Source organism: Antrostomus carolinensis, unplaced genomic scaffold (genome assembly GCF_000700745.2).
Source record: "Antrostomus carolinensis isolate BGI_N321 unplaced genomic scaffold, ASM70074v2 scaffold5138, whole genome shotgun sequence".
Lineage (NCBI taxonomy): Eukaryota > Metazoa > Chordata > Aves > Caprimulgiformes > Caprimulgidae > Antrostomus > Antrostomus carolinensis.
In genome coordinates, this window is record NW_010330750.1 from 3492 (window position 1) to 17739 (window position 14248).

The 14248-nt window shown below is 38.2% G+C and overlaps 1 protein-coding gene across 1 annotated transcript; it reads right to left on the minus strand.

Moving 5' to 3' along the window:
* Positions 1 to 2311: 2311 nt before the first annotated feature.
* On the minus strand, positions 2312 to 14242 carry PARL (presenilin associated rhomboid like). Its single transcript, XM_010172998.2, has 8 exons — positions 14147 to 14242; positions 11546 to 11594; positions 9751 to 9846; positions 8200 to 8349; positions 7669 to 7739; positions 6240 to 6341; positions 4277 to 4374; positions 2312 to 2440 (listed from the first exon to the last, which is right to left on the minus strand). Exons 3-8 carry the CDS (start codon positions 9794 to 9796, stop codon positions 2323 to 2325), a joined length of 585 nt encoding a protein of 194 aa, XP_010171300.2. The 5' UTR covers positions 9797 to 9846; positions 11546 to 11594; positions 14147 to 14242; the 3' UTR covers positions 2312 to 2322.
* Between the last annotated feature and the right edge of the window lie 6 nt (positions 14243 to 14248).

The following is a 14248-nucleotide window of genomic DNA, read 5'->3' on the forward strand; positions in this document are numbered from 1 at the left end:
GCCCAAAACTACACCCAGTACTCAAGGTGAGGCTGCACCAGAGCAGAGCAGGATGATCACCTCCCTCGAGTGGCTCGCAGTGCAGTGCTGGATGCCCCCCAGGACACAGTTGGCCCTCCTGGCTGCCAGGACACACTGTTGGCTCATGTCCAGCTTGCCATCGACCAGGACCCCCAGGTCCCTCTCTACAGGGCTGCTCTCCAGCCTCTCCTTCTCCAGTCTGTACGTGTGTCCAGGGTGGCCGTGTCACAGGTGCAAAATCCAGCACATGCCCTTATTAAAATTCACACAGTTGGTGATTGCCCAGCTCTCATTTATCTGGATCTCCCTGCAGGGCTCATAACCTTGGCTTATTCTTCTAGACCTGTAAAATATGATGTCCTTCAGGGCTTATACACTGCATTTCCTGCAATATTACCTCCTTGCTGATTTCAGCCAGGATTTCCAAATAAACCCTCAGCAAATACAGTTGTTGAGTGGACAAGGAAGAGAAGGGGAAAAAAATAAAGGTAAGAGGATGAAGATAACAGGTAAGTGTTAAATACATGTAAAACCAACATGCAGTACATTGTGAGCTATAGCTTGAGCTTCTTTGGCATGAAATACTCCCTTATGACAAGCCCATTCAGAGGCCATCTTCTGGTGCTGCTGGCATCGCCCTGCCTATGCAGGGAGCCTGGCTGCATGTGTGGCTGCCCTCTGCTGCAGGCTGGGCCCAGGCCCTAAAAACTGGTGTGCTTGTCCTGTCTTCTGAAGGGAGTCAGAAAGGAGATGTGACAGACTAGAAACAAAGCCAGCAAGCTTCTTGTGCAGAGAAAAGGAATATTTGGTACCTTAACACTTTCATTTTTTTAAGTGTTTAAGTTGACAGGCACTTAAAGGAACAAATCCTCAAGTGTTTCATTTTCTAAAGGAGAAAAAAAAAATTAGACTTGAGCGCTGGCTTGTGGCAGTTAAGGGAGTTTACAGCAGTTTTGTCCTCCATCATTTATTACAAATAGTGGCATTTAGCATTTTGTATTCTTTATCCCCACAGGAAATGTATTTTCTGCAAGGCACTGCTGTAATGTAGAAAGGCACAAATTGCTTCTTACAGATGCAATGTGTTCTTTGGCAAGTCAGTCCATCTGGAATGACTAATTCAGCCTACAGGGAAGAGTTCATGGTTTCAACTCACCAGCTTGTATCTGGACAGACTTCTCAGCCCTTTGCATGGGGTTTGGTAGTCATCCTTGCAGGACAGGCACAGAGTAGCAGCATACCCAAAATCCCATTTTGTTTTTATTTATGTAACAGGAATTTGGGTCCTTGTACTGCTCTCAGGTTTACTTTAGTAGTTACTTCTGGCACCTCATTTATTTTTGCTGAAGCTGCTTATCTTTCTAGAACTAGCACATTCTGAACCAAATGTTAATGTTTTAAAATTCTTAGAAAAACCTTTCAGGAAACTAGCAATACAGCACAATTTAAAGAAACCCAAACAAACAAACAAACAACCCCCCAGAAAACGAATGCAGTGAAAGATCCACATATAAAAAAAACCACCCCACAGTATAAGTCATTCTTGCACTGCATGTTAATTATGAAAAAGATGCTATTGTAATAAATTCTATCGAGATGTAAGAGTGTCTTTGAAGCGGATAGAAATGAAAAACAGGTTGAAATAGCCACAGCTGATAAATAAAGCTGGACCACTAACCATTATGTAAGCTTTGACAAACAATCCAGTATTGCTTCATGTATTTCTAGTTTAAAATCAAAAGAGACTACTGGCTTACCTCATCCAATCTCTTCAACAATAAAGACAACTGAACTACACCACATTAGCCTTACACTGACTCCAATCTGTCTAAAGTGTGCCTTCTAGGAAACCACCTGGTGTTGTTTGGCAGACATTAGGGGGATGTGTGATACATTAACTTCCTCACTTTTAAAAACGTTTCTCTTCCTAAGTACTAACCAGTTGTACCCCATTTTTAAGTTTTTGGACAGAGCTTTTTGTCACTTCATTGGAAAGGAAAGGGTTTTTTTATTCCTCCTTTAAAAAAATGTAATGCAGACTGTTACCTCAAATAGGATAAAAACCTTTATTGTTCCACCTTTGTCAGAGTTCATTTTCTATTCATATGGACTTCTGTAACTGTAGTTTACATCAGAAACTTCAGCTCCTTAGGGACTTAATGTGGAGTAGCAAAAAACCTTCAAAACCAATTCAATCCCATGTCTTCAAGTAATATACCACTTGGGCACAAGGAATATCTAGGATCAGAATCAGTTAGATCTTCCACCTCCTCCCTTTCCAAGGAATATCTAGGATCAGAATCAGTTAGATCTTCCACCTCCTCCCTTTCCTGTGTTCTTTGTCCTCATTTCATGCCAGGCTTTCACCAGTGGTTCTCTGTTCTTCCATATCAGCTCATGGCCATAAGTCACATACCACCTGAGAAAGAAAACACTAGTTAAAATTAACTGCAACCTTTTTCTGTATCTGAGGAACAGGCTGATCACTAAAATCAAGTAACTCAAATGCTTAGTATACAAGACAAGATAAACTGAGGTAGAAAGAACAATATTCTTGGAAAATGGCAGTGGCAGGTAAGCCACTTGTTCTCTTGACTCCTAATAGTTAACAACTTTGTGTTCTTGCTTGTCTCAGTCCTGAAAATGAATGGTTTTCATGTCTTTAATTTCATGCTCTCACAATTTGTACCTAAAAGATGCAAAAAACAATTTCCATTTAAGAGACTAACAGTACTGTTGCTTGTGCTAATTCTTACTGACAACACCAAGTAAAAGTATTTTTCTCATATGTAAATACAACTGCCTCATAATGAGCAGCCACATTCCATTCAAAGTGAATTTCTATCTATAAACATCTAAATGAAGATTTAATCTATCAAAGTGTTCTAGCTTAATTTATATTCATAGAGAACTATACATGCTCATATATGAATATCAACGTAAGTGATTAAGCAAGGGAGGTTATGGTGCAGAGGAGAGGCGGAGGAAAAGCAACTACATGGAAATAGGCTGAAGGTTCTCCTACAAACCTAACTTCACACCTGAGTCCTGAATAACAAAAGCACTTTTATATGAGCCATCAGCCAGGTAAACCGGCCATTCTTTGAAAGCATAAAGATGCTTTCTGAAGGGACAACTGTCTGTGAGGCAATGTATAGAAAACACTTTGTTTGTTCAACATATGTACTAAATAGAGGCCCTGTTTTAGGATGAAGTGACTGAAATGATGACAGAGTGGAAGATATAGGTAGAATATATGTAGGTGAGGAAGGCAAGACACTTGTCAACTCAAGACCATTTTTACTGCAATAGCTATCCTACTTCAATAATAAGTGAATCTGCATTATAATGAACAAGCTGAGACAGATACATCAAGGTGGAAAGTAGTTACGAATCAGCAAGACCACATCAAATCCATTTGTAATGACAGAGAAGGGAAGAAAAGGAGACTATGCAACACAGAACTTACTGACACCAAAGCCAAGAAATAGCAAATAAAGGAAAATCAGTTTGCAGACCAAAATAAGTGTTCTTCACCTGTTCTTTGTCTAGCCTAGTTAAATCTCAGGTAGGCTTTTAAAATGCCTACATAAAATGTTTAAAAATGCTCTTGGCAATAAGTGTGCAAGTTAAGACAACACTGCAATCGGGTAGAGGGGAAAAACTCATTAGGTAATGTAGTTCAAACTCAGAACAGTGCAGAAACACTTCTTACAAAGTGTTTTCTAGTAGTTCTTCCCAATTAGGAAGGCTCCACACAAAGACAACACAGCAACCCTGAGAAACAGCAGCAGAGGCTGCTCAAAAGAATTTGTCCTGAGCATATACTAACTATGTATCTCTCTCTAAATTGGCAATTAGAGGAAAAACACTGAGACAAAGAAATTTTCTTAGCCTTTAATTCTAAAGTTATTTTAATTTGTCCATGCGGTATTTTGTGATAATTTTTTCTGCCTTGTGACTTTCTTCAATGCACTGGGGAGAGCAGGACAGAGACAGCCGGCCCAGGTTATGGGGACAGGACAATCTGACATCTAATCTATCATTCTAAGGCAGTTAATCTTTCTTTCAGTTCTAAGCATCTGTTAACAGTATTTTCCACACAATTTTGTATCACTACAAGGGTAACAGTGAGTTGTCTTCAATGCTACTTAAGACAACTTTCTGAAAAACCCCTAGACTTCAGAGGTAAGAGGAAAAAATACAGGATGAATTTAAATATGAAACAAACAGAAGTTAGTAAATACATACTTACATTCCAAAGAGAGCTCCCCCAAGATGTGCAGCATGGTCAAAAAGTCTCCAGCCTAGAGCAAGCCCTGCAGTGTCAAATGCAATTATGGCTTTTAAAGCCTGGAAAGCAATAGAACATGGAATGGACAGGATCAGTCACAGCATGTCAGCATGTAATGGCCGGTAACAACAGAGTTTCATATCCTGGCACAGAGCAAAAATTTTGGATCAAAAAAATCCCCAAAGTTTTATATCAAAGCAAGCACTGTAAAAAAAAAAAAAAAAAAAAAAAATTAAAGCAACAGACTCGGTCCTTAGCTGTACTGTGCTGTCAAAATACAGACAGGAGCAGCTCCAGAATAGTGCAGGGTAGGAATGTGTCCTTTTCAAATACCCTGTCTCTTCCAATCTTCATTTCTAAAGCTACATGCACATTCTGAACCCAGGTCAGGAAAGAAAAAAGGAAGTTACTCAAAAGAGTACATGCTATAAAAGGCACCACAAAATCCATAATTGCAATGTTCTCATTCACTAATTCTGACATAGCTTAGATGTATGTGCACCTGTCCTCCCAAATACAACCCTCCAGTGGATGGAATATGTGGAGCACCATCCCTGTCATCTTATCTGATAGAAACCTCACACTCTCCTAAATGACACGTCTGTTGGAAGGTAGAAAAGCAGCATGATAGCGAATGACTCCATGGCCAGAAACAGCATGAGCAACAGTACACCATCCTCAGGAGACACCAACCACCATAACTGTAACTATCCAAAATTCTACTAAATGCCTTATTACATAAAGACCAACAGATTAAATGTTAGGATGAAATGTTACTTTAAGTAGGATTTATCTCCTTAAGCTTCTTAGAATAGCAGCTATATTGCTACATTGGCTTGTTTATTTTAAAAGCCAATTACAGTATATGTAAGATAGGCTAAAGGAGTACATAAAGTTTAGAAATACAATTACATAGCAGGGCTAAAATTACTTAGTGCTAAAGTTATTTCAACATTTATACTGCAATAGCCAATATTGCTCTCATTTTACTGTTGAAATGAGTACTTCCTCATGGCAATACTCTCCGTGGCTCTGCCAATATACTTCTATGCTGGCAATCTTTTTTTAGGAAAGATGCAGTCAAAGGGTAGTATGCAAAAAAACAGGTCCACTCAAGCAGAAGTGCAAGAAAAACATGAAGGCTACATCTAAAAACACTTGTCCAAATCTGTAAGCTTCACTTACAAAAAATATTAAACCTCATGATCTTGAAATGACAAAACTTAACTGCTTTAAGTAAAACAGTAAAACAACTTTAAGTAGTGGACCAAAGATTATTAACTTACTAAAGTAAGGCAAGATATACACAAGAAGCTTTTCTTAAATGGGGTAATGGATCTGCTTAAAAGAACTTAATGAAACAAAAAAAGAGTCCTGGGACTACACATGAAGAACAGCCTCAGTAATTTATTTCTAATTCCAACAGTGTTCTAAAAGTATCCAAATGAGGAAGCAGGTATTCCTCCAGGGCTGGAATGTTGTTTCCTTTGAGAAGTGAAATTCTATTTTTCCCATCTTGCTAAGTTTTTCTTCAAAAAGCGTGTATCAGTATTAGATTAGCCTGTAACAAGTGCTGCTATAAAAAATATCGTCCATCAGTAAGAACAGTGTATGTATGCACGTTTCCTCAGACAGGTAAATTAATATGCCTCCCAAATTCTTTCACCTCTCAGTAAGATACCTGAAACAGATCCATGGAGGATGGAATTTAAGATAATTCTAACTCTACTACATGCTGGTGTAATGACCATGCTAGGCTGCAGCAATTCAGAACCAGCCTTCAGGACTTCCATGACCTGTATTGTCTTTTATATACATGTAACAGCTTAGAAACACAAACAAAGAGGATACATGCTCAGATACTGGAGAAGTATGGGGAAAATGTTTTAAGAGTAGGATTTCTTTGAAGCTCAAAGGCACTTACATTTCCTGCTGTAAATGTGAACACTGGAAGAAATATGATGGCTAATTTTGCTTCTGGCATCTTTGTACATACGGCTGCAAGGACAGTCATTATAGCTCCTGACTGTAAATACATTAAAACACATTAAAGTAAACTGAGTCGTTACATAAGGAAAAATTTCATTTTTCTGCATGTGAACCCTGTTTTCCTTTCGGCTTTTATTTTCAAATGCAACCCCGTGCTAAACCTCAAAGTACCACAGCAAAGTTTGGAATAAAAATAAAATAAGACACCATTATTAAATTTCAATATCTAAAATTATAAGTATTGGAAAAAATACCCCTCAGATGCTCTTATATAATTAATATTCCGCCCTGATTTTTAAGATAGCAATTTATGTTAATATGCTTTCCACCACTCCCCTCCCTCCCCCCTTAAATCCTAAAAACCTAACATATATTAAATGAACAGAGATATCTCAGATGAAGGGAATAATTCTGAAGCTTGTACAAGACCAAGGAAAATAACAGATGGGCAGGGACAAAAAATCTTTTGTCAATGAAACAAGTAATTCCCTGATCTGTACCAAATTGACTATGGGCTTTTGTATCTGTGAAATATCTTGATAGAAACACTGTGAATACAGGAAACTAATGCAACATGTAGCAATTTCAGTAAGTTCAGATCAACAAAACTAATGGAAAGTAGCTTGCTTCAGATATAGTTTGCTGACAATACATAGACAGCACTACCAAAAATTCTAGCTTAGGAACTGCTCAACATATTTTTTTCATTCCAATTGAGAAATAAGAATCTGACTTTGGCTTTTATAAAAAATATTTAGTAAATAAGTCTTTAAATCTTGGCAAATGGCTAAGTTATAGCCTCAAACCTAAAGCAAGTGAAGTGTTTTAAAACACTCTACTACTAAAAAGACTTTTAAAGAATGGACAACCACAACACCTCCTCAGCCTGCCTCATATCTTTCATGCTGCGAGACTTCTGGCCAAAGTGCTGCACTTTCTGCACAGCATGCCCTACAACTTCCACTAGTATCACAAGCTGATTTTGTTTGATCACATTATCTCTTTCTGAAGTATTCTATTTTCAATTAGAGAAGACTGTGATACACAATTATTCAATAACATTTATGAAGTAAGTTAGTGAACTATCTGCTCAGTGACAAGAGGTCCTGCTGTTAAGTACTCATCTACAAGCCATTAGCATTAAGTGGCATTAGTTCTGGGCTGCTGCAACACGAGTTAACATACTTGAAGAATAGGGAAGTTCTTACACAGGAATCACTGCATGGTTACTTGGTTTTGGTAAACTTTCCTGGTTTCCACTATCCCAATATATTCCTGGCTTTTAAGCAGGTCAAAGAATACAACAGGCTTTGAAAATGGCTTCAGAGATCATTATTAGGTCTCTCATATTCTGAGATACTTACAGCTCCAAGGGATGGTTCAAACCTTCCAGTGGCCATTTTAGCAACATAACTGACAAAAGTAGAGATAACCCCTAGAAAGGAAAAAATATTTTATTAGAAACAATGACAGCAGTGCAGACAAGGATCAGAAAGTACAACAATGTTATCTGTGCATCTTCCTAAAGAAGCTAGTGTAGGTGTTACGGTTTATTTTTCTGTTTGGTGCTTTTTAGGGGGAGCTGGTGTTTGTTTTAACTTGAATTAATTTTCCCATGAAACTCCCATGAGGCTGTATTAAGAGCTATTTTGTTCTGGTAGCTAAGTACAACTTAAAAGCAGGTACTTGTGCTGTCATGATATATATCCTAACCCCACCAAAATTCTGTATGACATCAAATGAGTACTGCAGTTAGTATAGAGCAATGTGTGGGATTAAAGGATGGCCATCTGTCATCATACAGCTATTAACCATGTGCATGCTTTACTTGCATGAATATATATATTTATATTTATTCAAGTGTTGTAAATATATATATATATATTTAACATTACCAGCAGAAAGATATACTGCAATGAACTGCTCACATCCCAGAAGAGAGACAATGCTGCTGGAAAAACTCCATAAAACATACATATTTGCTGCCATGTGGAATAGAGAGAAGTGACTAAATGTAGAGAGCAGCATGGGAGAACACAGGGCTCCTAGGAAAGAGAAAAACAATGGCAAAAAAAAAATCAGTTTTAATTTGCTTCAACTTACATGTCATGAAGACTAAAAATTTATCAAGACATACTATAGGCTAACTATGCTTAGGATTCTCAAATACAAGCTATGTAATAAACCCAGAAATGTAACAAATTTCAAATTCCATGCAATACCTTTTGAAAGGTAGAGCATACACCCCAGAGATATGCAAGCTGTACAAACAGCTACTTTAGAAAGTCTTAATTACCTATTGGGGAATGTTTCACATTTATCTTGTGACAAGTCTCCTATGCTTTGGAAAGGAAAAAAGAGACTTTATTTATATAGGTATACAGTGAGAGATTTTTAATATATTATATGAGCATCTACATAAAATTATTTTGCTACAGAGATGGACTTACAAAGAAAAACTTGTTTTCTTTTCAAAAACCTACTAGCTCTTCTCACTGAAACAGCAGCCTTGAAAATATAAAAAAGCCAATTAGCAGGTTTAAAGGTCAACAGTATTTAAAGCAGGAGTGTTTGGGGTGACTGAGGCTAAGATCTGGGTAACAGTTATCTTTAGCTTTGGAGTGTGTGGGGGGAATTGGTTGAATTTCCACTTTTTCAGCAGGAGAGGATAGCAGAAAGTACTCTCCTAACATATGCTTGTCTCATCCTTTTAATGTTTTAGTCTACTGTAGAAATGAAAACTAACTGTTCTGCCATTAAATACTGGTAACTTGCTTTCCTAAGTTAACCTCTTCAAAACATTTCACACACAGTGAAAACCAAGGTTTTTTGCAGGGGTTTTTTTTGCATGGGTTTTTTTTTTTTCCCCTAATGTGACCTAAAGCACAGCTTTGAAACAAGGGCTCTGTACATAACACACAGACTAATGCTTGTCTATTGATGAAGGCACACATGCATGAGGCTGATGACTGCTCTATCTGCATCCCACAGAACACAAAAGGAAGGAAAAAAACCACCACGTTTGAGACTAGTTTTTGAATGGCATTACATAGCACAATTTATCTTCCTCCTTCCCGAAGACTAGCCTGATTTGCATTCTTTACAGGAAAGCAGTGATACCACTTAGAGAAGTGCCTCTTCACCTTTACAAAGGCATGAGCTGCATCCCACTGAATGTACTAAAAGGCCAGAAAGCAGGCAACAGTTTTGACATGACAACATTTAGAAAAGCATCATTGAGGGTTTTTTCTTAATCCATTACTTCTAACTTTTTTTCCCCTAGAAGTGTTTTCTGTCTAGACAAAATTATGTATGTGGGCATGCCAGACTGCTTGTGGGTGATGGAGCTGCAAGTAAGCTACGTGCCATCCGAAGCTTCTGCAGTAAGATCAGAGGTTCTGTTACATCCCAACGTAGAGAAGTCCCACAAATTACTGTTCACTTACTGGAGGATGGATCTGAGGTGAAATATGTAAACATGATCCGTCGCATACCAGGCAGCCTCCATAAACAGAATACAAAGACATTTGCAGCTATAATACCTATTAAGAGGTAAAAACAGTATAAAAGCAAATTATGAATGTAACACACCATAATGCTTACTGTAAACAAGCATTCAAAACTAAGCTTGGAAGAATCATGCTTTTTCATCACTATTTCATTAAATGCAGTATCTGCTTCTTACTTTGTAAAGAGTTTAGAAAAAAGCAAAGAAAAATGTGACATTAAATTGCAACTGTTCTAATATACGACGTAACAAATGAATGCATGCAATGATCCAGAAAATCTGAACTTAAGACATTCAAGCTATGGTTTCAAACTTCTGTTCCACTGCAGAACCAATGAAACAAAAGTCAGCTTAAGAGGTCTCATTTCTTGCTTCTCTAGCTACTTATTCTCAAACACCACCAGTCTGCTGCACAGTTGCATCTGACTGCACACAGAGGTTAGGGAAGCATACAGACACGCAGTACCCGTCCCCTCCATTTTCTGGGGAGGCTTGGTTTTGAGGTAATTATAAAGATACTGTTCAGAGATCGAGCACAGAAAGTTGAATTGGCATCGCGAAAGCATAGTTACCTTTGGGAAACAGGAAACACACAACTTTTTTACTTCACAGATGTTTATTGTAATCTTATTTCAGTTTAAATAAGAACGTAAATAATTAGAAACGTAATGATGCAACGTTATTGTTTCTTGTTTAAAGCACCTTCTCTATTTCTATGCCAGCATTCAGGTATTTAAAATGTTTTATAATAGCTAGAACACTAAAGGGGAAACTTTAGATAATGGTAGAAGTCACAAAATTCTCTATTTGAAGTTTGCTACAAAATATAAGAACTGTGAAAAACTATGACACATAAATTCCAGAACCAAAATTTAAATAGATCTCTTCTTCTGGCAACCTATCCTGTTCCACCATGCTCTCTTTTATTAAAGGAAATATTTTCCCTACATGCTACACCAAGATGTTACAGAACTCTCAGCAATTTCAGTACGTAAGCCCAACCCTGTTATGGCAATCAGGGTAAATATCTGAAGGGCTCGGGTCTACCAGCTAGAATTTATATTTCTGGTTAGATTACCTTAATGTTGAGGGATGCTCTAGGGACTACAGAACATGAATCTTCATCCCCCGCCCCGCTGCAATGCAGTATTTGTATCTGTATTGTGACTTGGTTTGCATGTTGAAGACCAATTCAAAACACTGTACAAAACTTCTTGAGAGGACTTGTTAGCGTGAAGAATATATAAGAACAGATATGGCTTAGCAACTTTATTTTGATTTTAATCAAGTTCTCATCAATTTCTCTCCACAGAGGACATTTATCTTGCGGGTTTCAAGTGATGTTAGGCTAACCAATCAAAACTACATCATAACCAAAGGAAAGCTGACAAGATAGTTGCTTCTTGTTTAGAAGAAGTGGAATATATACTCATATTCCTTCTAAAAGCATTTGCTGTTTTTCACAGTTTCTGAGAAAAATGTTGCCGGGGGAAGATTCTAGCTAATCCTCCACACTCTCTCACACAGATGCATAGGCATTTTTTTAATGCATACAAAAAACAGTTTGTGAGAAGGAAGCGTAGCAGAACTAGTGGATGTGCAGGTGTAAGTTTACAAATATTTTGTGGCTAACTACCTAAACGTGGTACAAAAGCCACCTGTTTTAACATACTGTACCTGTTTGCCATATTTCTCTTCCTGTGAATGTCTAATACTTTCAAGCTAACACAAACCTGTCACAGTCCGCTGACCCTCAGTCAGGTTATTCCACCAGCTGTTAACCTGAAATGGAATTGCTGTACATCAGTGCCACTGCAGAGTATTTGCAATTTCAAAAATAGTCACACAAGGTTCTACCTTTTTAAGAATGGAAAGCATTTGTCTGAAATCTGTTAAGTAAGTAAGTTCCCAACTTTTTTATTTCTGATTGGTTTAGCTTTTAAAGTTGGCATTTCCTTACTCAAAAATAGTTATCTAGCCTCCTTTTCATAAAATATCCCAACACAGATGAAGACTTTCTTCCAAAAGAATGCAATTATATCCTTTTAGACAACTCCACCGGTTTACCTCTGCTTGTACTAAACAACAATCCAGCCCATAATGCTTACTTTAGCAGATTAGCCAAAGTTAGCACAAACCCTGCCCCAACTAAGCCTCACCCTAATGCTGTCTAACATCACACCACCCACCTTTGAGAGATTCCACTTTTGTGCCAGGGTCCCTTTTGCAGAGGTGGCTCACAAGATGTGGAATCCATTCCCCCTTGCGTCCAGCTCACCCAGCCCTCCTCCAAGTTTAAAACCCCTGAAAAAGTTTATTTTGAGCGCAGTCAGCCCACAAACAAATTCCACCCTCCTTTCCCTTCCTCAGCGTTCAGAATAATTCTGGACAAATACTTTATTGATAGCTCAACAACCTTCCAACCAGATTGATGGGGATAACGTCATAAAAATTGTCTGTAGGTTGCAGGTGGGGGAAATAATGCTGTACGAAACAAATAATTCACTATTTGATATCAAAGTAACAACTTCATTGCATTTTTTTGTTTAATTCTCTGGCACAGGATACAGATACTGGTATTTCCTACAAAGTTCTCCAGTATAAGAACACCAAACAAATATGATTTTTCTAAAATACAAGAAGTAGATGCCCTCAGAAGCTATTGGGGGATCCTGAACTTTTAGAAATAAAACTTACCAGCTGAAGATGGGCATTGGGAGTTTAAGCCTATTAACAACAGGGCAGTTTTGTTTTAATTCTTTGGATAGTTAATCACCAGATCTTCCCCTTCAGGTTTTGAAGGAAAACAAAAGTATAAACACAAATTATTTAAAATATTAAGTGGCAATCATAGTTTCACCTACAGTTCATATACACCAAGCAATAAAGCATGCTGTACTGGGTCTGGCTAGGATAGAGTTAAATTTTCTTTACAGCAGCTCATACATGGTGCTGTGTTTTAGATTTTTTTTTTTTTTTGGCCAATAGATTACTGATAACACACTAATGCTCTAGCTTTTGCTGAACAGTGTTTGCACAGCATCAAGACCTTTTCCACTTCTCATTCTGCCCCTGCAGGGACTAGAATGGGGGTGCACAATAAGCTGAAAAGGGGACACAACCAAGCAGATGACCTGAACTAACCAAAGAGATATTCCCTACCATATAATGTCATGCTCAGCAGTAAGAGGGAAAATAGGAGACTTTAGGAGGTTTAACCATCTTTTGCTCATGAACTGTCAGGGCATTAGTCTGCCCACAGGAGATGGTGAGTGACTGCCTTTGCATCACTTGTTTTCTTCTCTCTTCTTCCACTTATCCTTCACTTTTTAAACAATTTTTTAGTCGTTTTTTTCTTTACCCTCAAGTTTTCTTGCTTCTACTCTTCCTTTCCTCTTTCACCATCCCACTGGGGGTTTGTGAAGGAAGTGAGCAAGCAGCTGTGTGGTGCTTAGCTGCCCACCTACAACACATGTCCACTTTGAAAGAAGTACCACAGTGCACATAATATACATTAAAAACACAGCTCCTCTGTGTCCTGCCCAGGACCCTGTGCTTCTTCAGCTCGACACTCAACCCTGCTTCCCTTGGATGAGCAGACCTGAAAGAGTAATCAAGCCTGGTCTATCACAAGCCACAGTAGTGACCTTGAAACAAACACAATGCATACACGTGTTTAGTTCAGTTTTAAATATGCTTAATTGAAAACTTAATGACTGACAATTTCGGGATGTCAACTAAATTTATAACAAGTCTTGCACTACTTATATCGTTTTTACTGCCCAAATGCCAAAGTATTTGCAGGAAAATGTCAGCTCTCAAAGAAAAAAGCCTTCTAAGCCCCCATATTTGTGAAATACAGGTTGAAAATATGAATGTATTTCAGAAGCCAAAGCATTAAAAAAATTTATGCTTCGGCTTCAGAATTTAAGCTACCTCTGTCCTCTTTCAGAGTTCATGTTCACTGCTGAGAACACTTAGAAATTTTTTTATAGTAAAAGGTACTTAGTTTAGCTATATAAACTACTACTACTGCCCTCTCTTCCCCGCACTTCAGGGTGAAGATGGTATTTTTCTCCAGTGTAGCTTTTGCAGTGATATTGAGTGATACTGTGAGTTACTGTTTTATAGAAGGCTCTCTATCATGTTTTCTTGTAAGGAAATGTATCTACTGTTATTTGCTTATAACTTATTATTTCTCCAAGTCAAAAATCGGGATAAACAGGGCGAGTATCTGTTGTACACAAGGTGCACCAGAGGAAAGACAGGGTCATGTTCCACGCTCCCGCAGGGACCCACCCGTGCGCGAACAGGCCGGGCCTGGCCCCGTGTACCTGCTTTCGGAAGTCCCCCCTCTTCTGCGGCCGTATTTTATCCAACCAGTCCGCTCGAGCTTCCTCAAAATAGGTCTGGACCCGCGACTTGAGCGACTCATA